This window comes from Gavialis gangeticus, unplaced genomic scaffold (genome assembly GCF_001723915.1).
Source record: "Gavialis gangeticus isolate Ggan-Ray unplaced genomic scaffold, GavGan_comp1, whole genome shotgun sequence".
Classification (NCBI taxonomy): domain Eukaryota; kingdom Metazoa; phylum Chordata; order Crocodylia; family Gavialidae; genus Gavialis; species Gavialis gangeticus.
The window spans coordinates 5,857,141-5,880,761 of NW_017729024.1; the positions used below are offsets into that span (position 1 = coordinate 5,857,141).

A 23,621-nucleotide genomic window follows, 5' to 3' on the forward strand; every position below is an offset into this window, starting at 1 on the left:
CCCCAGGTAAGGCTGCAGAGGTCAGCCCAGGTGGTTGCCCCAGCCTCCCCTACCCCACCCAAGGCAATGTGCCGTATGCCAGAGCACAAATGCATGGGTGTTTCCCAGAGACAAGCAGCAGCGGCACATAATGCTGCCCCGGGGAAACGTACATTCCCACTTGTGGTGCATGTCCCCAAGGTGTGCTTTCTAGCTTAACGGCAATTCTAATACTAGGATCTCAAATGGAGCTAGTGAAGCAAAAATTATACCAAATTAAGTCATTAAAAAAAAAAAAGTCAGAACCATGAGTCTCTCAAATGCTGTTTTATTTATGCATTTACAAGTAGCCCCTGTACTATAATCCCTGATGGGACCAGATGCTGGTTAAACACTGAACATGTATTTCAGGAATGTGGATGTTCCTACCACACCCACAGCAAAGTCAGTGCTTGCTAGGGCACAGAAATTGCGTAGACACACAGGAAAGGCATCTGAAGATTGTGCAAGCAGCACCATTTGGAGGCAAATCCTGCTTCCTGAAGATCACATATATTTTATCTGACATAAGTATTTGATACATTACTGAAACTGAAGCAAGATTTACTGCAATTGGCTTTCTGGCATAAAAGTACTGTAGCTGCGCAGTATAATTTCAATTCCACCGTAAAGTTTAAAAGGTGCAAGCTCCTGAAATGCTATGCATTTTCAGGACAATCCCATTCATGACATTGTTAATGAAACTTGATTCCTTGAGCCAAAGGCAAATCCTTGCTGTAATTGATTGTGCTGAAAGAGAAACAAGAATTTAGGCATGAGACTTGATAATGGAGCTCAGTTATGTGATCTCTGTTACATGTGTACAAGTCTTCCTTAAGGCAGTTGCCAGTTTCATTGTTTTAAATTAAAAGACAGGGTAGAACTGATTTCTCTCCAGCCCCTACTGGAGAATTTACACGCAGGGGAGGACTTTGTTCTCTCCATAAGTAACTTGTCTTAGATAGATTAGAGAGAAGATATAATCCTCTAGTCACCTTTAACCAGGTAATGTCCACAAAGCAAGATAAAGGGGTGGCAGGTGGAGTAGGCCTCGCTAGGCTAAATACTACCTAGCTAAAATAAGAAATAGCAGGAGTAAAGATGTGGCAGCTCAGGTGGCAGCATTGGCTAGGAACTAGGAAATTTATGGAAATACTTCATATCTACTTAAAATGTTGCCACCAAGTTGTGATGCTACCTTAGGTTTCCCTTTGAATGACAGCAACATCATTTTAGTCAGTCAAGTTCAAGTTCAAACAGATTAAGCTGTACATTTTTAAACAATCAGTTCCTTCTACAGCTATCAGGACTGTCCCCTCTTTATCAAAAGGGATATATTGCAGGCAAGGGTGGGGAGGCATGTGTTTTATTAGACTCCACAAAATTCTACTACCTTCTTGTTCCTAAAGAGAAGGCATGTTACATTTGGCAATGGTTATCCTCTGTTCAGTGACAATGAGCACTTGCAACTGAAGATTTATAAGCTTTGGACTTTAGCAAGTCTATGCAGAAATTCTGCATTTATTTGCATGAAATTATGGAAGCCTAGCTCTCACCAAGTTGACCGTCTCATGTAGAGTTTCCATGAATCACTGCCAGATTCTCTTCCACCACCAGTGTGCTTTTCACCACCTGAAAAAAAAATATACAGCTAAGGATTAGTAACTCCTCTGCAGTTACTTCAGGCACCCCTACTTCAAATAAGTTATATTTGTACTAAGGAGAGAATGAGGGTTGTGTTTGTAGATGCATAATGGCTATCCTCCTTTGCTCACACTATATCCATATTGATATCTCAGTCTGAAAATATCTGCCTTCCAGCTGACAATTTAATTACACGTATGGCCAATGATTGGTTAATTGTTTTAACATGATAAATTAACTGAGAACAATATTGTGTCCTGTTTTTCCTTTCTAATTTCTTTTTCCTAGGGAAGGGGACATAAAAGAAAAGCTGCATATATATCTCAAAAACCCCCTTAAGAAAACAAGTATCAGCTTGCTCACACAGGTCTTTTTTGCATGCAGTAATTAGGATTTTGATCTTAAAGCTTTTCTTTCAACCCAGTGAGAGGTTAAGGTACCTTAAGCCAGGGCTGTCCGACTTCTAAGGACCCAAGGGCTACGCGCATCTAGGCTATGCACATCCAGGCTAGGGGGCTACACACACAGGCCCCTGGGCCATACGTGGCACAAATGATCCCTACCCCCAGCACCATGTGCTCATGCCCCCCATGTCATCTGCTGCACTATGCGCCCACACAGGTGCAGTCCCTCTCACCGCTGCACCATGTGCCCCCGACCCCACCCCTTCCTCCATGCTCACCCTCACCTCCATGGTGCACCACACAACACTGCACCCCGTGTCCTACTCCCTGCAGTGGGTATACAAAGTGTAGAAAAGAGACCGGAGATTCTGGTTGCTATTGCAGAAGTAGAAATGATGGGGCATGGCAGCTGAGCAGGAGCCTGGGGGCTGAAACCTAACTTCTTGTGGGCCACATGCAGCCCAGAGGCCACCAGTTGGATAGCCCTGCCTTAAACCACAAGGTAATTTTTAATTCAGATGTCATCACCTGAACATTTTAAATTACACTTCTTTATACAAAATATATTTCAGACACTACATTTTTATTAGATAAAATGTTTAACTAGAACAGAAATTTACTGTTGGCTGATTTCCATTCTCTGCTATAGCAATGTAAATCCAAAATAAATCCACTGATTTCATCTGATTTACAATCACTTAATTTTTCAAAGCCAAAATGTGCCTATTTAAGTGAGATGAGAAGACTTGGATTAAGCTATCCCTGAAGTGCTTTCATAATTCTTAATCCTACCAGACACTATAATTTTCTAAGAAAACAAACAACAGGTTTGCAAGAAAAACCCTTGTATTTTGAAAAAGTTAAACCCTTAAGTCCTACTTACTGTGGTGAATGACAACATAAAGTATCAAGGCAGGAAATGCAAGTGACATACCAAAAGCACCTCCAATTTCAGCTCCACTAGTTGGAATGTTGACATTCACAATGCCACAATCTGATCCTTTAGGCCTACAAGAAAGATAAGACATTATCTCTTTAGATTCATGGCAAGAAAGAGAGACAAGTTTCTTCCCTAGAAAGAGGATTTAAACCTTGAAAAAGTAAAAAATTCTACTAAATTATACATACGGATTTAAGAGAGAAAAAAAGTAAACCCAGATTTTATGAAGAAGGAAAAAAATATGAAGAGCCATACCCAAGCCAGCGAAAGATTCTGCCCAGATCCTTGGTAAAGATGCTGCTGGAGAGACCTTGTTTTACTTCATTATTCCAAGCAAAAGCTTCTTCTTCTACCTAGAGAAGGTAAGCAAGGAACACTATAAGGAGCTGTGAATGCCAACATAATCAAGAGTCAAAATGTACTATACTGAATATCACTAGGCAAAGAGCAGTACCCATGGTCACACACAAGAATGCCTGCACATACTGGCCATACAGAAAGACATAAGCAAAGAACTGGTTTTCTGACATCTAGGCAAGCACATTTTGCAGTTCTGGCACTGACTTTTTATTTTACTTCATACACTTTTCAAATAGGATTTAATAAAGAAAAACAACAACATCATAGTCCGGATTCATGCAGGTACACTAGACAGCAAGACAATAATCAATAGCTAATCTACACTGTTTCCTGAATTAACATACTGGTTTGATGAACAAGCCATGTAATAAAATTATTTTTTTCTTCCGACTCTTTTTCTACCTTTCATACATAAGGTGCACAAAGTACCAAAACAAATTATAGACTAACGCTTCTTAAGTAAAGTCTTACCTTGAATTTCAGCACATAGAGAATAGGAGCAAATGTCTCTGTTTGCACAATGGGTGCATTGTGAGGAAGGCCAGTCACAATTGTTGGCTCAACATAATTTCCAGGGCGATCTAGAACCTTTAAACACACAAAAAGAATGATAGCCAAGTTGTTATTTCAACCAAATCATCATTTTGCTTAGCAAATGCCATCCTGTAGTTTGGTTGCCTTAATAGCATCTTGCAATTAATCAGAAGTTCTGCCAGAAAAAAATCTACGTAGTGTAGCTCAGACCTGTAATAATGGGAGCCCAGGGTCTGGGAACACAGGAGCTGCTTTTCTTTGGTTATACACACAGTACAAGTCATTTAAGATGCCAACAGGTAAAACAAGCAGCCATTTGAATCATGCAGCTGACAAGAGCATTTGCCAAATCCCATTGATTTCAATATTAAAAGCACCACTCAAGCTGATTTAAGTGTGCCTGCTAATCCATACAAGAACAGCTTGCTCTCAGATTTTCGCACCTCATTATTACTCCTTATATTGTTACACAGAGCCTGCCTCAGCCTCTGCTCAGCTGTCTGCACTCTATTATGGCTCCTTACTTTGTTATTCAGAGTACCTTGCTTCTAATAGCTGCCTTGAAAATAACAGAACAGTGAAGTTTCAGTACCTGACAGCAGATCACTGATGGACACTGGGTTAGGATTCTAGCATGTACAGCAAATAATTTTCTGATCACCCCTCAGGTTCATTGTTTACAGCTGAGATTCTAATTTATTATCCTGCACTTACATAGCAATTTATATTTTCATATTTATATTATACTGTGAATAGGAAAGAGCGCAGGGCCCAGATATCAAGTCAGTGACCAGGAAATGAAACATGGCTTTCACTTCTCCCAAACCCACTTCACTTGTTTTCTTCCATCTGTTGCCTCAGGTTCAGAGAAGTCAAACCCACCCTAGATAAGTATTTTATTTTATATCAAAAGACCATTATTTATGCTCTATTCCAGATTTACAAACTTGAAAATCTTGGATGTAAATGTTGAAACATGGTGTGGGCCTATCCATGAAGTTTGTATTGTTTTTCTGGCTTACAAAATGTCCTTTATTTCAACTGCATAGCTAAGAAAAATAAGTCACCTTGCCACCATAGACAACAGAGCCACCCTGCTGTTTGGCTTGTTCCACAGCTTCAAGGAACATCTTCACTGCTTCTTTAGTGTGGAGAGGCCCATACAGAGTGTTGGCTGAAAAGCAAGAGGATGTATTTAAAAACTTCTTTATTGAATGTTAAAAGCCATATTTATTTACATGGCTTTGTAGAGCTGAAAGAGAATATAGGACCCAGTACATTGTAGCTACATAAGTACTTGGCGTATGAGAACTTAATCTAGAGCATGCAGACTACACCAGCCTGAGGTATAGGAGGTTAAGAGGATCCAATGCCATGGTATGATAGGAGGAGATGTAAGGTCCCATGCATGACACCTTCATCAGTACAGAGCTGTAAAGTGGCAAGACTTCTTAGATACTGGTTTTAGAACATGGTGTACAATTTTTGAGGTGGGAACAGTCAAAGGCATTAAAAGTCTCTGTCAGTTAATGGCAAGTGGGGGTAGAGGAGCATTCACTCTGTTTCCTTGGTCTCACTTCTGACCAGAACAGAGTCCAAAAACATTCTTTTAGGACAACTATACATATTTTAACATCTTTGGTCACCCTGCACTCTGAGAAGCTAGCCACTGAACGCATTCAAAATGAACAAAATAAATTAGGATTAACTGGATTCCCCCACAATTTCAGAGTCCCTATTCCTATTCCCCGATGGACATCAGTAATAAATAAAGAAATATATTCTGCTCTTTTACTGATCATTTTCCTTCTATGTGTAGGAAAAGAAAGAAAAAAAAGACACGAAAACAGCAGCTACTTACAGTCCCACGGATCACCAATGCGGACCTGGGCATAGGCCTTAGCAAGCTTCTCCACCACCTCATCATGGATGCTTTCATGCAAGAACTAAACAGAATGTCACAGGTCAAAGGCAAAGGCATTACAAGTCTTTGTCAGTTAATAGCGTGTGAAGGGAGAGAGTTCAGTCTGTCTCCTTAGTCTTGCTGCTGGCCAGAACAGAGTCCAAAGACATTCTTTCAGGACAACTGTCCACCTTTTAGGAGGAGTGCCATGAAACTGTCATATGTCACAGTTCTACAGCTTCTACTGCATTTATCCCCCAAATCTCTACATAAAGTAAATGAGTAACACCAGACCCAAGAACTCAGTAAATGCACAATTAAGAAGCATAGTAGTCTGTCAGAGACCTAAAATCTTACTTTTAAGGAAGGTAGGTTGGGCCAGCTTCTTATTTTCTCTCATAATACAGTAAGGATATTTTACTAGTAATAGAGGTTATTTTCCACTATCCTGATTAGTTAGCTGTTTTTTGTTTTGGTTTGGGTTTTTTTTAACCTCGGAACTCTGAAAGGTCAAAACACCTCAACTGCTCAATACATATTTACTTACCAGCCTTCTGAGAGTGGTGCACCTCTGGCCTGCTGTCCCCACAGCAGCAAATAGAGCAGAGGGGATGACTAGGTTAAGATCTGCATCTTCAAATGCTTGAAGGATAAAAAACAACAAAAATGTCAGTATATTAATCTAATTGGCAGGCAAGATGAAAGGTTATTCCTTCATAGTTCCAAGGTCCTCTAAATTCAAAGGACCAAAGTTAATCTGTTCACAGGACACTGTAACAGGCCTCTAAGACAGCATTAGGAAAGAGATGAACGTATAGTGTGCTGAATTATATTAAGACAACTTGGAAAAACTACTTTCCTTCATGTATTTGGAATTAACACATAAAGGTCTGGTTTTCTAGCCTATTGAGGCCTCTTTACATAAAACTTGATAAGTAATATAATTTGACTTTAGATCAGGAAACTGCAATTAATTCCCTAAATCTGGCCACTGGCAGACAATACAAATAAGATGCAACTAGTATCTTAATCATGCCTTACATAGTAATCTGATCACACATTCAGGGAATTAATGGCACCACTAAAAAGGGAAACCAGCCACAAAAATATTACACCAAAAAAAGTAGTATTTTTGTACCTGGTGTCCATCGCACCCCTGGTGCAGCAGAATTAGAACCGTACCAGGGCATCCAGCTGGCCTACACTCAGCCAATTGTCAGCCAGATTCAGGACAGCACTGGGGCTCAAACTGGTCCCAGTGCAGCCCCCACCAGCCAACAATCAGCTGACTGTTGACACTCGCTCCCGGGACTGCTCCAGGGCCAGTTCAAGCCCTGGTGTGTTCCTGAAGCTGGCCAACAATCAGCTGAGCATCAGGCACCTGGCTTTCAACTTGCTGGTGCAGAGGGAGCCTAGGATCATGATTCCAGGCTCCTCCTGCACTGACAGATAGGGTGCATTCGGGATCTGATACTAAATATCAAAAATCGCACATCCTGTCAGCACCTGTGGCATGGCAGGAGGCACAGTTGTTGGAATCAGAGATCAGATCCCATCATGCCTTTCAATCAGTGGTTCTCAACCTTTTCAGACATGAGGCATCCCTCAACAGGCTTGAAATGCCCCTTGGAAAATGCCAGCTCTTAGTTTTCAGGGCTCATAATAGGGGTGATATCTTTTATTAGACTAACAAGATTTTTGCAAAAAAAATTCTTTAAATTGCAAGCTTTCAGGCACAAACACCCTTCATCAAACTCTTAGTTTTCATTCTTTTTGACTACAGAAAAATAAATACAGCAATTCTTCTGTTGCAAAGAACTCAGACCACACCAGAGCAGATTGTTTTAACACTATGGATATGAAATCTCTGCATTTAGCTTGTTAATCATGGTTGGACACCTAACAGAGATAATACTGAGTGGCACCCACAGCATCCTTTACAAGGATCTCAAGGCATCCTGGCTGAAAAATCACTACTTTGAATAAGTATCTGTCAGAAGCCTCTGTCCCCATCTCCTCCCAGAATGGAACTCCAACAGCATGGAGAATTATGGTTCAAGTACACTCCAACAATATGGAGGATTAAAGTCAAAAGTGCACAAGTGCCTAAGTCTATGGGCCTGAGAGTATAACTTGTCTTGAAAGAGATTATTATATTGCATATTACCAATAATGGCGTTGTTTCCACCAAGCTCTAGAAGACTCCGGCCTGTTAAAATAAGAGAACAGTTATAGGAGTTCAGGAGCCCGTTGTACTTGAACTAAGATATTCTTACTCAAGCTAAGTAACTCAAGCTAACTGTGAATGGTCCCATTTATTTTAGTGGCACTACTCAAGGATATTTGCATCTGACCCACAGCAAGTAGGTGATCTGAGATAGTAGCAAGGCATTATCGTTATTTCTGTCTGCAGATATATAACAATTATCTTTATAATAAGTATCCAACTAATGATCCTTTTAAAGGAAGAAGTAATACTTAACATTAATTGTCATTAATACATTTTAGATAAGGAAGAGATGAAAACAGGTACAGGGAGACCATGAAATGCTGCTGGAACCAAGAGAAAGTAAAGAAAACTAGGAGAAGTAAAATAAGGTGATAGAGAACTTAAGAGAAAAAACACAAACAGAATAAAGTAGCCTAAAATTAGTGAAATGGGTCAGACTTGGAAGATGAGAGAGGTGCTGATGAAATCAAAGAGAATAAGTAAGAAAAAAAACCAACAGTTAATTTGACTGATTTATTCACCTAAAAAGGGTCCCCTCTCCCCTCACCCAAAGTTGGACAGAAGGGGTGACCCTCCATCCTTAGGTGAGCCCTTAACATAGTTCAAATCACAAAGGCTGAGATAATGCAATGCAAAACACTCAGAGATAGTAACTCAGACCTCTGAGATTTGCAGTTTTCCACTGAGAACTACCTAGATGCAACTAACTGTACATAGATAAAGCCATAACTAAATAGATGAGTTCCAATTCTGCAGCAAAGAGGTCTAATAGCATCCTAAAGATAATGCCCATTGCTGATTTCTTTGTAAAACATGACAAATAGGATAGCTACATCTGGGTAAGGAGGAATGGATATCCAAGAGATTATTTCACTGAGCTACCAGTGCTGTCCATACTAATGTCATCATGCTCAACAAGAAATAGTTCTGCTCAGAAAGGCCTTGAAAATCTGTGCCGTTAGCCCCACATAGACAGCAAATGCGACATTTCTGGGGACCCTAAGAAGCACCTGGACTAGACTAAATTCGTAAGAACAGAGCCTGCAGCTTGATTCATAGCTTTGTTGCTGCACTTCCAACAAGAAAAGGCAGATAAGGAAACTTTGAAACTACAGCTTGACCCTTTCCCACACAAATCAAACAGAACAACAAAAATTAAGAGGAAAAGCCAGCCCCTTATTTTTACACTTACCAAATCTCTCTTGAACCGTAAGTGCAACCTGCTTGCCCACCTTAGTGCTGCCAGTGAAAGACAGAAGATCCACTCTTTCATCTTTCGCTATTGCTGTGCTACACAACAGAATACACAACTATGGTCAACAGTAGAACAAACAGTTGGAGCCTGCTGAGATAAGTAACTCATTGCTCCTCCATCATAACCAAATGCTTTGTTTATACAAGTGGTTATTATGTAGAGGTACACATTTTAAAAAGATCAAGTCCAAATGGAACCCCAGTTAAGGAAACATCAGTGCCAGAATATATTTCCACATCAGATGCTAGTAAGACAACAACTGAATTAACTTTGAGGCCTAACCCTAATTAAAAAGACATGGTCATCCAAGTCCTTTTTACAACTGGTGTAATACCTGCCATTTCCATATGTAGTAATCCACATCATGAATAATAGCTTGGATTATTACATTTGGAAGTGGTACAATCCATTTAGGGACACACAAGTAGGTCCTTTTTGGGTGTACATGCACCTACCTACATGGGAAAACACATCAACCACTGATGTGGTCAGAGGGTTGTCTGGGTGCGGGGGGCAGGCAAGGGATTGAGGATGGGATCTGACCAGGTTGAAGAATAAAGAGCAGGGACTGTACCTGGTTTGTGTTCTTTTATGGCTGTTCAAGTTTACATAGTTTAGGAAAGAAAATGAAAATGGGCAATACATCCCATATACTGAACATGGGAAGTTCAATTCAGTTTGTTACACATTTAAGAACACTGGAATGCAAATACAGTATCACTAGATGTCATGATTATTGTTAACACTACAAGTCAGTTATATTCATAACAGAAATCTATTCTTAAGTGGTACTGGAAGCCCTGTAGATAGGCCAATTTGAAAATACTTTTGCTATCCCCATAGGCTATCCCTTCTTCTATCCCATTGCTTATAAAATGCAAGAAGTTCTGCCTACCCAATATCTTCTCCACCACATACCAAAGAGCAGATTGCTCCAGGCACTTTGTTATCCTCCAAAACTTTGGCAACTATCCTGGAATCAAAGAGACATTTCTGAGAAGCAGGAATTTGAGAAAACTCAGTCAGAAGTATGTGACAAGTCAACAGTGAAAATGCTTTTTTGCTACAAGATAAAAATATTAAAACAAAGTCTATAAACTTTAGTAACCTGCATCAGATGCAGTATGGGCATTCTCTTCTCTTACAGACCTTGGTAGTATAGCTTTTTTATCATACTATTAACATGATCCACATGATTAGAATACACTACAGGAAGCAACTAGCACAGAGACAAGTCACAGAGGTACACAAAATCTTGATCATAGTGTCATTCACAACACTTCCCTTGAAGGTTGCATTCATTCATTCTCAGCATTCATTTATTCTCAGAAATAGTGTAAAGGTGCCAAACTCTCAGGGATGAAAAGCTATGCTTGGGTATTACCCATTTAATTAAATAAACCATGGTAAGTGGATAGCAAATAATCCACTCTGTCCCCTGCTCCCCCTATAACTCTGGCTGCAGCAGTAGTGGCCAGGGTCTCTGGGATTTCCTTCCAACTTCTGCTTCCTGGACTTGCCCAAGGGGGCAGTGTAGCACATAGAAGCCCACAGCTGGAGAGTGTGCATGGTGGAGTGACAGCTACACGTATGGTAAAGCAGCTAGGGGCAGTGAAAGGCTGCACCTGCAGTGCAGCAGGGAAGGGGGCGATTCATGTATACAGTGGGGAGGTAGTGGGTGCTGCCTGCATGCATGGTGGAACAGTAGAAGAGCAATTGCCCACATATGCCATGTAGCAATGAGGTGGGCTATGTGTGTTGTACAGTGGGAAGCTGCTCAAGGAAGGGGGTGAAGGGCCTTGGTTGCAGTATTGCAGCCCACTTAGTGTGTGGACCCCTCAAACTGTCATGAGGCCTGTGTTGGTTGTGGCCCCCAGTCACTGAGAAGTTGGGCAGCCCTGCCAACAAAGTGTTGCTAGTACTATGGCTGGCATCACCCAGTGAGTCTGTCAGAAAGGGTCTTAACAGTTCTTACTCTTTGTACGTGAGCAAGTTTTAAATCACAGGAAACATGCTGCACTGCTGCTATTAGTTTTGGATTATGCAAGGTTTTATGTAGAGGCATTTTCAGGAGAGAGAGCTTGCAATCATCAGGAGAGTTTGCTTTGCAACAGCATTCTAATTAAGATAACTAAAAAGGGAGGATTTTATGGTAGTATATTCTACTGGACCATCTGCATATCTGTGAGAGATGTTAGATAAGCTTTCAGGTACAGACTGCCCTTCCTCAGGTCAGGCAGGTCCTCTCAGGGAGGGCAAACTATTCCTGAAAGCTTGTCCAACATCTCTCCCAACTATGAAGTTAGTCTGAAAAACAAAGATACCACCAAAAAAGAACCTTGCCCCTCATATTTCCAAGACCATCACTGCTACAACAACACTCCAACTCTGTGTAAAGTAAGTTACATTTAGAATAAATTCAGATGCTAACAACATCACTTTCCCCTTCCCAGGAAAGCCAATCCGCTACTGCTCAAAAGCTCAATGCTTTCTTCAGAAGAAAGAAAAACAACAAGAATAAGTTTAGGCAATGTACATCATTACTTCCCACGTGGTAAAAGGTGGAGAGAAAGCCACTCTCGTCCCAGCCACAGAACTTCAAGAATGCAAACAGATAAAATGAAAGAGCAATTGTGATGTATAACATTTCTGGATACTTACTTTGTAACAGCTACGCTAATGAGAGATGTTGTAGGAGCACCTTTCCTTAAAAGGAAAAAAAAAGTCATTTTAATTCCCCAAAGACCAAAATATTTAAGATATACAACTTCTGTGGTATAGTATAAATCAAAATTCGAGGTACAAAACAATAAATGAACTTGCAAATCTGAGTATTTGGCCAGAAATGCGAGGATAAGTGGCTCCATTTTCATGGGTGCTTGTAATAGTAAGAGCTTTGCTAAGACCAAGAGTTTTGCACACTGTGCTAATAGCAAAAGTTTTGCATGCTGATTCCATAGGAGGCTGGTGAAGCGGCACATAGCCTCCTGCTCTGTGAGCGTGACCGAGCCATGAACCTAGATAGTAGAATGTTGTGATACAGTGGAATGTGGTAAACACCAGGTGTGTTGGATCACAACTCATCCCCATTTTCCTAGCTTGTGATAACATTGTTTACTTCAGACTATATAAGCTGTATATTTTCGGGTTGCTATGGGTTCCTCCACTCTGGCAAGAGTCCTGACTTGCACGGAGCCCTGGCACAGGCTATCGCATCCCCGAGATCGGGACACTCCGAGGCGAGGGGAACCATGCGGGGTAGTGGCTGCTGCCTAAGGCCGATGTGAAGTGACTGTCCTCTCTGCTCTGTTCTACCGCCTGCTTCTGCGAGTATCCTTAAATAAAGCTTTGCAAGGGTGAAAACAACCGTGGGTACATCCTTTGTTCAAGCGTGGGGAATCTGCTGAACCCAATAGTCCAATCTAAGACAGTGCTGTACAGCCAGAACTTTCTATTAACGTCAGTTTGAACAACAGGTGCCCAGAACCCCAGAGCAAGAAAATGGCATCTTAAGTCCCTACCTTTTGGCACCCAATTTTGAAAACATCTCTTCTCTATTATTTGTAATATGATACTGCACATCCATAACTAGATTCCTTGATATAATATACTGAGTGCTATACACATACAAATTTAAAGAGAGGAAGGTGGACCTTTAAAGACAAATTTGAAGTGAACTTTGAAATATCAGAAGTTAAGCGTTTGCAGTTATTTGTGTCTATCTGGCATTTACAAATAAATGATGTTTAAACCAGGGAGTTCTCAATCCTTGGGCCGCAGCCTGCTGCCAAACCACAACACAGTCGGCTGCCAGACCAGAAGTGGCCATGGACCAGCAAACCGCAAACCCCCAGAGCCAGGCGAAGAGGCTGTGGCTTCTTCTGCAGGGCCTGCAGCAGCGCAGTGTTTGCCACACCAACCCTGAAGGGTGGGGGTATCCTTACCTGTCTTCCAGCCAGAAGCTCTGGTCACGGTCAGCTGCGACTGCTGGGCCGCGATTTGCCAGGCTGTGGCCACAGCATAAAAACTTTGGAAATCCCTGGTTTAAACAATGTGCCAAGGAAACAAGATAACCTTATGAACAAAAGCTACTACTATAATCATTTTGGTTTAAAGTATTTGGAGCAAATTAAAATCAGAACATCTTACCAGAGGCAAGCATTCCCACAGATCATTGCAATTGCATTGTTCCAGCCATACACTGCTACAGGGAAGTTAAATGCAGTGATGATTCCTACCAACCCCACAGGATTCCATTGTTCTATGAGGGCATGGCCAGGTCCTAAAAATAAGAACAGATAATAGCAATCTGAGTGTGAGGGTCCTTACATGGAGGAGCATGTGTCTTTTTAGTTTAATAGATCATGGAGGAAAGAACATGAATTACAACAAACCAGGAGGATCTGAGAGGTAGTCTAAAGCTGTTGACAGATCAACTTATTAACCTTCAATAGCCACTTATTTATCCAAGATTAATGTAATGCAAAATAGCTTGTATGCAAATCTTAGCTTATGTGTGTTGAGATAGGCAGTCCTCCGTTTGTTCCCTAAATACTACATACTATATGTAGACCATTTATTTTTTTATTCTGAACATAAATTTCCAAAACAAATTATTGTTCTATAATAATGTAGGTAACATAAATATAGAACTACTGCATACTTATTAGAACAAAAAGAAGGTATAAGCTCTGCTGAATAACACATTTTCTAAGCTCTGCTATATTTTTCTAATAACTGTTAGGAGAGCAACAAAAAAAGAAAGGAAATGAAAACAGCCTACCCGGGAACAAAAACAGAGATGCCAGAAATGAAAAACTGTATGAAAGATGTTCTGAGCATGACAATATCTTAGCACACAGACTACTTCCTCATTCTAGCAAGATTGTTCACTGAAAAATACAGTGAAACTTGTTTCTGCATTGTACAAGCTAGGTATTAAAAAGAATCACCTTATTTTTCAGCAAAACATTAATAGATGAAGCCTAGTCTAATTTCCGGTACTTCCAGCTGCAGTCTGCACCATACTTGTAAATAGGATGCAGAGCATAATCAAGTCAATTGGATGATAGGGAAACACTAAGGATATGGCAGTTGCAAATGTTATTTTAGTCACCAATCAGCAAGAAATTTAACAGGTCTCTCTCAATGAAAGCTAGCTAGATTTTTGCTTTCCTCTTCTCACACTGTATCTAGTGACTTTGTTAATTAAGGGAAATTCAGTTCTGTTGCCCCATGTATATGGTTTTGCATTTAAAGACAAGGATGGATATTCATTGTAGCATTTTAATAACTTATTCAAGTAGATGGGAGTACATGAGTAATATGGATCCACATATATTTCAGTGCAGATATTTTTCTGGAGTACATAACCATAATATTCAGAACATCATCGATACAAAGATTAGCACACAGGCTTACTTTCTGAAGGCAAAACAGGTCCACCAATCATTCGGGACAAGCCAACAGCATAGTCACAGATGTCAATATACTCCTGAACTTCACCAACACCCTCGACAAAAATCTTTCCCATCTCTAAAGAGACCTGAAAACATTAATGGGATAGTATTTTTAAGATTGCTCACATATATTCGTTGTGCTTCATAAGTAATTCATCCATTACTTGCTTATTTGGACAGTTTTAAAAGAAGACCAAGTCAGAAATCACATTCTACACAATTTAGGGCAAGGGTTTTGCCTACCTTTTGGCAACAGTAGGCTAAATTAACCCAGCTCATTCTGAAGGTGGATAGATGGGTCGCTGCTTTCCACATGACCAAATGCCACTTGTTCTTCCCACCACTGAAGTCCTAGCTTTGCAAACTGGTTAAAATTGCTTTGGTGGGCCAGATCTGACCTGCAGACCATAGGTTGCCAACCTGTGATTTAGGGTATTCACCCCAGCTAATTAATCAAGTTTGCTCATTTAAAACCAGACTGAAAATGGTCCCTTGATAGAAAAAGTCATCAATAACAACTTTCATAGGTATAGATCCAAGAATTACTGTGTCCAAATGTCCTTAAGGACAGAGAAATGGACCATTATTCTCTCTCCTTTAGAAAAGTTCCATAGCTGAAGGCCTAACTTCCTCACTGTTTATGATTTTAAAGTGCTTCAACATGAGCGGCCAGAAGGGTCAAATTTTCTAAAAGAGTGCTAAGCACCCACTTTCTGAATGTCAGATCCCTTCCACAAGTTGATTTGGGCATTGAAAACAAGTTACTTTTGGAAAATTACTAAAGTATTTTGCTAAAGATGGTTCAAAATGAACACATACAACCAGGACAGGCAGTGGGAATAAACATGCACTTGAAAGTCAGCATATCCCCAAAGTGAAGATAATGATTATCTCAGATATCACTCACCATTTGACAAACCCAAGTATTGGGTATTTTGCCCCCAATTTCAACAGGAACTAGTTGAGTTAAACCAATACTAAATATTTCCCAAAACCCCATAATAGATTTTTAATTAGTTTATAAAAAGTGTTGTCGTGGTCATACAGTATCTGTTTCAATCTTTTTCATCACATAATTGCAGTTTTGCTAACTTGCATTTCTAGACTGTACTGGAATGAGCCATTTAGACATTTCTTTAGTGACTTCTGATGAAAAAACACTACTTATTAGCAAGATGTGTTAAAGAGTGACTTCTGCATGAAACCTGCCTCTCAATATGTTATTTAAGGCTTCTTCACAAAGCAAAGGGTAGGAATTTAAATCTACCTACAAGAAAAAAAGAATACCTTAGGAGCCCTTCTATATCCTGAGAGCAGGAAAAACGAGTTTACACAGTTTAAATTAATGCATAACACAGGACATAGATCTCACCCAAGAGTCTAGCACTTTCTCCCTGGCCAGGTTGGTCACAATTGCATTTGAGAGCATACAACAACTTCATAAGATCGCAAAATGGAGCTTAAGCAAGGGTTATATAATGTGGATAGTCAGGGGAGCAGTAGTGTGGTTGAACACAGATGTAACTTAGCCCGCTAATTCAACCAGTGTCATTAAGTGTCTATCATCTAAAAATAAAATCATGTAAGTCAATTAAATGGGCTTAGCCACATGTTAAGCCATTCAGCAACGGCTGCTTCTCAACAGCCCCACGTGCAGACAAACCTTATAAAACGTAAAAGCTGCAAGTTAGTTAAAAAAGAAGAAAGAAGTCACTAACAAGTTTGTTAAAGGAACAATCCTTAAGCCCTTACATCCTGCACAACTTTTAATGAGACCCTATCACAGAGCAATCTCACCTCATAACCCCCTGGATTTTCATACCTGGTCTCTGAAAAAGGTGGCAGGTCACCAGAATGCACTCAAGTTTAAAAGGTTTGTATTAGAGGAACTCTTCTTTCAGGACACTTTTAGTATCAAACAGTATCTTGTCTGACAGGAAGGTCAGAAAGCAGCAAGGTCACAACTGTCAGTATCTCTCTGCATACCATACAGGTTTCAAATCAGTTTCCTTTTTTCCCCATTTTTAGTAGGTTTGTTGCAAACAGTACTCAAGGGTGACAGGAGGGGGAGGACAAAATGGAGAAGAGTGTGATCATGAACGTATGTTTTAAAGACAGGTTCTGAGGATATCCCTTTTAAAGGTGGGATTTTAAAGGGCACTAAGTGCTGGCCTAACCATGCTCTGATTAAAGTTCTAAGGTACTTTGATCCCAATTTCAATGGGAACTGAGCGAGTTAGACCAATACTCAATATTTCCAAAAAACCCATACTAGATTTATTAGTTTGGAAGTGTATTTTGACACTCCAATTTTAAAGACATCTTACTTATTGAAGAAAATGTTCTGCAAGCTAATCAAACACATTATGAGAAACACAAATTTGTGAAGTAGCACAGGAAGGGCAATGGAGAGAAGACAGAAAAAAGACTATGAATCTTGACAGAATCAGTTTAAACCTTCAGATAAAGAGGATGCAACTTTTGAAAATAGGTTGTCAAAATAAGCTTTAATTTTATTTTTAACATTACTTCCTGCTGACTATACATTAGTAGAAACCAACAAAGTATTTAGAAATTTGTGACAAATATTACACAGGGGTACATTAAAGTAGGTTTTTCAAACAAGTAGGTTTTTCAAGCATTTAGTCATTTTTCAGGACAACTTACCAAGCTTCCTAGAACTTTGATTTTCTGTCTCAAGGCATCACCAATCTGTCTCACTATTTCTCCACGTTTAGGTGCAGGAATCTAGGCAAAAACATATATTCATAAAAAAAGAGATGGTTTGAAATGAAAGCACTGCACCTTCCACATACATACACATTCAATCTGCTACTTACTGTGTTGGCAGAACAGCTCAGTATTCCTATCCCACCAACCAGCTATTTATTATTCTCTAAAACTAAACAAGTATGAAAAGTGTTCATATTTCATGTGAACTAGGTTCCTGAAAAATCACAAAAATTTAAGCCTGGGCAAAACTTGATGCCCATCAACTGCTGCTGAGAATACAGCAGTCTCATCCCCACCTACTCAAAAATCATGGCTTCGAAACCTTGAGATGAAAAAAAAATCTTCTGTTTTGAAATGCTTTTTAAAAGAATAGTTCTTTTTATTAGCTTTCTGGTTTATAAGCCTTTGGGGTTCACGTTTCACATTATGTTCTTCCCTCCTGTCCATGAAGACTACAGTTGTTTTTTTTCACAAAAGCTGAGATTCTTACATAATCACTTTATTCCCACAGATGAAGCTTCTGGGGGAAAAAACCCATATCCCAAGTATCAATACATCTGTGATATAAATCACAGAAACTGACAACACTAGACAATTGTGTATGTACATAACTGCTTGCAGCATAAGGGACATCAGGAAGAGGAAAAGGGAAGGAAAAACAGAGATACATAGGGTTACACAACTTAGGGAAAACATGTCACCATTCACATTTCAATGGAAATGCATGTTAGCAGTCATTAAGAGCAGTTAGCTCTCACGCACAAAATGAAATGGAACCAGGCTTAAAAATCAGACCAGCTGGTACTTTGATTTATTGGTGCCTGGGGATGCGAGCTTAAAGCACCTTCAGAACAAAAATCCACTCACCATTTTATAGTTCCTACAAACAATTCAGGACAGGACAAACACCTCTTATAAAAACATTCTGATTAAAAAAGCAAACACCAACTTTTCATCTATGTTCTGTTGGGGCAAAGAAAAGTGTTTTCACTGGCTGAGGGCCAGAATGCTTAGTATCTTGCAAGATCTAGCTTTCAATATAGAAACTTGTCATCTATAAGGGTAACATCCAATCATGTAAGACAACAGCAGCTGGCCAGACAGGCAGAGTTTGTGTGAAACAATCAGAAAGGTAACTTGGTAAAAATAAATGTTGTAAGGGTATATGATTGTCCAATACAACATTGAAACATCAGGGAGGTTTGTAAGTAACAAAGTTGCTATTTGAAATAAGCAGCAAGATAGAACTGGTATAGACCTGCCCAAGAAGAAATAGAGAGGGAGACCCAAATGCCAGGTTTTTTATTCAAATTCTGTACAAGCCTGTCTCCAAATTTTCCATGACCCAGACATGTTAACAGTGCACAGCATAACTGCATTGTAGAAGCTGTTGCATTGAGGGGAAGGAACCTACCTAGCAGGGAAAAAAATGATGGTAGCACTAAGCATGTGCGATTTTTTGTTGTGATGGTAATTCTTAATACATTTTTTTAAAATCACTAGTATTCTCTCTTCCTGCAGCCAATGTTGCAAAACATTTGTCATGAAAACTCAGACAAATTACCCCAGGTTTTGTGAAAATAGTCAGCCAGGTTTCCTGAAGTTCACATGCCTTCTATCCAGCAAAAATGACCCCCAGGCTATGTGTAGCCTTAATGTTCCAGCAAGCCAAGAGAAAAGAAAAGAAAAGAAAAAAAAAAAATCACATTTTAGACTAGATGTTAACACCTTTTATAACAGCCAAGAATTACAAAGGGTGCTGAATTATCCTTAAACCCTTGGTGCAATATTTTGGCTTAACGTACCATACCAGACATACAGTCTTAATTAAGTCTCTAACAAAAATGACAATTTAATGGTTCCATGAGCTTTTATCTGCTGTAGAGACATTTTAAAATATAAACAATCATTTGCCAACTTACATCTGCCCAGACCTTCCATGCCTCTTTAGCTTTCTTGATTGTTTCTTCATAGTCCTCCAAGCTGGCCTAAAATGAACAAGTATTTAAATAGGACAGCAACATACATACACACAGACACACGCACACACGAAACAAGTGTGACCCAAGCATAACTGCACTTTCTGTGGACTGTGCTGCATAAGCAGATATCATCTGTAAATGCAACGTTTTACATTTTAAGCTAGTTTGATCACTGTGACGCATGCGATTTTCTAACATTTTTTAACTGCAAGGTATTTAAGAAGTAAATTAATACCCAAAATGTCTGGGAAACTGACCTGCTATCCAACTCAAATTTCTCAAATAAAGTTCTCTTTCAGATATCATAAGATGACCCAATAAGGAACACTCATCATGTAAACATCCACAGCACATTACCAATTTATGTTAAATCCAAATTTTAGTGTAAAATAAAAGATAAAAATAGAGATGAGCACCTACCCTCCCAGCTTCACATGCCCCGTACCCTCTAATTCAAAGCCTATTCAGAATGGAGGAATGAAAATAAACCCTGGGAAAGTTTCTCTCTCACTGCCCCTTATAGCCACCTTCTGTTTGGATCTACCTATTTGACCACATCTTGAGCACAAGAAGAAATCAAGTAACTAAAAAGAAAGCGAGAACATTCCAGCAGCTACTGTGGCATGTCCAACTCATCTGCTACCTAATTTGTTAGAAGCTGGTAGGACTATACTTGGCCCAAAGCCCATCAAGTAAAGCTATAAACCCCCCTCGATAGCAGGGGCTGCTAAGGACATATTGCCAATTGCCTGGGACAACAGAAAAACCAACACAGGGATGACAGGAGTGAGGGTCACAGGTCCAAAATAAGTGCACCAAGGGGCCACATGGAGCAGAGAGAAGCTCATAAGGACGTAGGCCTCAATCAGGGAAAGGTCAGGTCTGGATAAGTATCGCAAACCTCCTTCCTTTCCAGCTATTGGCTTGGCTCGCATCAAAGCATCTGTGTTTACACTGGTCTTTGGCTGCTGCATACCGTTTCTCTTAAGTGCCAGAGAGAATTAACAAAAGCTTACCTGGCGGACTCTCGCTATCGGTTCATTGTTAGCTGGACAATACGTTGTCACCACCTGGAAAGAGAAAGTTTTACAGTCAGGCATACAATATCAAGAATATGCTTCACAGGGCAAAGAGTGGAGGAGGGACTGTTTGTGCTTTCGCTGATGCCAAGTAGTTCATTCAGGTAGCAGAAAAACTCTCTCTTTCAAAGAGTGGTAACACAGCCGTATCCGAAAGCCCTTACCCCAGTGCATACACACGGACGACTGGTGCCTCCCAAGTCTGGGGGGCACCAGATCGCTGACAGGGGGAGGAAGGGTCCCCAGCAGCTGATCGCTGACCGGGGGGTGAGGGGTGCAGCAGCCGGCTGCTGGCTGCACTTCTGGGTTCATGACAGGCCACGCTCCCCCTGGAAGTGCCAATCTCAGGGGGTGCACGTGCACCTGCATGCACCCCCTACATGTTGCCAATGCACGCACAGACACACGCACAGATACACAAAGCTCTTCCAGGAAGGGGGGAAAAAAAGAATGGCTGAAGTCAGGCTGCTTCTGGGAGATGATGTCCTAGCGCAGAGGAGCCCAGCCCACCACCAAAAGCTGCACCATGCAAACTTGGGGCCTTTCAGTCCTCCGTGGCTATTACCTGGAAGAAGTCCAGGACTGGGACAGACCAAGAGATGCCCTAAAACAGCAGGTCCCCACCCTTTTTGTACCAGGACCCATTTGTAAACATCGATGGCCACCCCTCACTCCCAACTCCCCAGCGTGTGGGGCAGCATTGACGGGGAGTCTACCCGCAACGGCATCCATCTCCTGGTGACTACTGAAAGCAATCCGGGAAAGCTGAATAGGGTATTTTAAGAAGAAGAAAAAAATCTCCCAGAACAGCTTCAGTCAGAGCTGGCAACCCTAGTGTGGGGCGGGGGGTGGCTGTGAGACCCCAAGCAGCCCGGGGCTCTGCCATCCTGCGAGGAGAAAGCCGTGGGTTTCTGCTTTAAAGGAAAACCCCTTGTTTCAAGTCTGTCGGCGACCCGCAGGTGCGCCACGCGGCTCTAAGGGCCGGGCGGAGGGGAAGGTGCCCGGGCCCCCAACGCCTACCTGGCCGCGGCCGCCCCAGCTGCCGTGGTACACGCCGTCGTTGTCCTCCTGCAGCCCCAGCTCGCGGAGCCAGGCGTACTGGGGCCGCTGGATCAGCAGGGAGGCCATGGAGGCGGCAGGCCGGGCGCAAGGCGGCGGCACCAGGCGGCGGCAGGCGACAAGGCCCAGCCGCAGCATCGCGCCGGGCCCAGGCCGAGCCCGTGCAGCCGGAGCCGCCCCTCGCGCCCATTGGTGCCGCGCCGGGCCCGGCCCCTCCCGCCGCGCAGCCGGGCTGCTGCAGCCGCGGCTGCTTCCCCTATCCCGGCCGCCTTGACCTCGGCGGCTGAAACGCTGCTGCGGGCACAACCCCGGCTGGCTTTCGCAACTGAACCTTCAGGCCTCGGGGCTGCTGATCGGCCGCAAAACGGGGGTTTTTGTTTGCCCGTGGAAGTTGGCGGGTGGGGTGGGAATAAAAGCCTTGGGCAGGCACCAGGCCACGAAACCAGCCGCGACTGGGAAGTCCCTGTCACCTTTTAGTAGCCCGCAGAGTGGGAGTGGTAGCCCTTGCCGCCCAGGGAGCATGCGAGAGCCAAGGACCTCTCAGGGGGCTGCCTTTTACTGCCAGATGTGGTGGCAACTCGGAGGGCCGTATGGCTGCAGGCAACGACACTCGGGGGCATCCCAACCCCAAACCCAGCCTGCAAGTAGGATGCCCGCCAAAGGTTTTGGAAATATCTGAAGCCCCAGGGGTGGGTGGAGGATGTTTGCCGGTAGTATGGCCACTTGTCATTCTGGACTCTTGGATTTGGAATTAGTTTTGGCTAATTTGGCCTTGAATACTAATTAAATATATATATAAAAAATAAAATAGGGGAAACACCATGTATATGGGTCCATGAAGGCAGTTTTCCTTAAGCATTCCAGGGGAGAGCTGTTCTGGCACAGTTTAGTGCCTGCCAAGGTGTTGGGGCTTAAAGCCCACTTGATGGAAATGAGAGGCTCCTCCCTAGCTTGCTCCTGCGGCCATATGGCTGAGGGCAGGCAAAACTTGGGGGCATCTGAACCCCAAGGCTCCAGGCTTAGGCCTGCACGTAGGATGCCTGCCAAAAGACTTTGGAAATATCTGAAGCCCCCAGCAGGGTGGAGGTTGTTTGCCAGTTGTAGGGCCGCTTATGGTTCTGGACTGACTCATGGATTTGGACTTGATGTGGCTTGGAACACAAAAAAAATCTTTAAAAAAAAATGATGTTAAGTCCTGTGCCTGCTGCAAGAGCTGCCTGCCGACATTTGTGTTTTTACAGTTATATTTTCCTATATTTGGTGGGGCAGGGGGTTGCCCTGTGGAATATGCAAACAAAAGGGGTACTAGAATGTGCCTGTCCTGCAAAGATATCATCATCATCATATTAGCAACAACAAATACTCACATAATAATATTAACCATAACAGTAATGTATCAGCTGTCCCCCAATACAAGGATGATGTCTGCTGGGGAGGGGATTACTGGTGAGTTTTAAGGTGTCTGAGGAGTCCAATCTTTGCTCTAAAAGTTTTTCCACAGCTATGACAAGTGGTGCATGGAGGGGGGCACAACTGTTGCGCTAGATGTTGTAGCATATGAGTACTCCAATTCACTTCCACTGTCTTCAACAGCCTATCCACATGCTTAAAATTAAGCACATGCACAAGTATTTGCAGGCTCAGGATCTAGCTACTCTGTTGTTCTGTTTTTCTCTCAAATCATATTAGGTTTTTAGTCATTATAAGTCTTTGTGTCCCTTTAAACTGTAATTCTCCTTTAAAGATTACAGGAATAAAGATTATGTATTGTAGCCACTATGGCAGCTGAACTTATTCAGAAAAACAGCTTGTTGTGAATGACCAAAATAATTATGAAAAAATTAGACATACAGAAAACTAGAACTCTTGGTTCCAAAATGATACCTTTTATTAAACCAACTGGGAAATCACAAGAAAACGGCCCTTGTCTGCAAACTTTTGGGATCAAAGTCCCTTTGTCAGGCTCTGGAAAAAATATAGACAGTACAAGATGGTAAAAAGTCCCCATAGGTAGGAATTAA

General features: G+C 41.7%; 1 protein-coding gene across 1 annotated transcript; it reads right to left on the minus strand.

Annotated features, from left to right (window-relative positions):
* Positions 1-291: 291 nt before the first annotated feature.
* Positions 292-21,728, minus strand: ALDH7A1 (aldehyde dehydrogenase 7 family member A1). Its single transcript, XM_019516846.1, has 18 exons — positions 21,562-21,728; positions 20,479-20,532; positions 19,403-19,468; positions 17,415-17,495; positions 14,710-14,833; positions 13,438-13,570; positions 11,950-11,994; positions 10,184-10,261; positions 9,226-9,323; positions 7,971-8,012; positions 6,351-6,445; positions 5,762-5,846; positions 4,968-5,074; positions 3,838-3,954; positions 3,262-3,359; positions 3,001-3,074; positions 1,575-1,650; positions 292-768 (listed from the first exon to the last, which is right to left on the minus strand). The coding sequence occupies exons 1-18, from the start codon at positions 21,667-21,669 to the stop codon at positions 714-716; spliced, it is 1,536 nt and encodes a 511-aa protein (XP_019372391.1). The 5' UTR covers positions 21,670-21,728; the 3' UTR covers positions 292-713.
* Positions 21,729-23,621: the final 1,893 nt, after the last annotated feature.

Excerpts from the sequence above, each read along its gene's own strand:
- ALDH7A1 (XM_019516846.1), bottom strand. The coding sequence starts at position 21,669 with ATGGCCTCCCTGCTGATCCAGCGGCCCCAGTACGCCTGGCTCCGCGAG. Across the intron at positions 8,013-9,225 it reads TACGGTTCAAGAGAGATTTG|GCCGGAGTCTTCTAGAGCTT; the intron begins GTAAGTGTAAAA and ends TTATTTTAACAG. Across the intron at positions 3,360-3,837 it reads TCTATGTGCTGAAATTCAAG|GTAGAAGAAGAAGCTTTTGC; the intron begins GTAAGACTTTAC and ends TACCTTCTCTAG.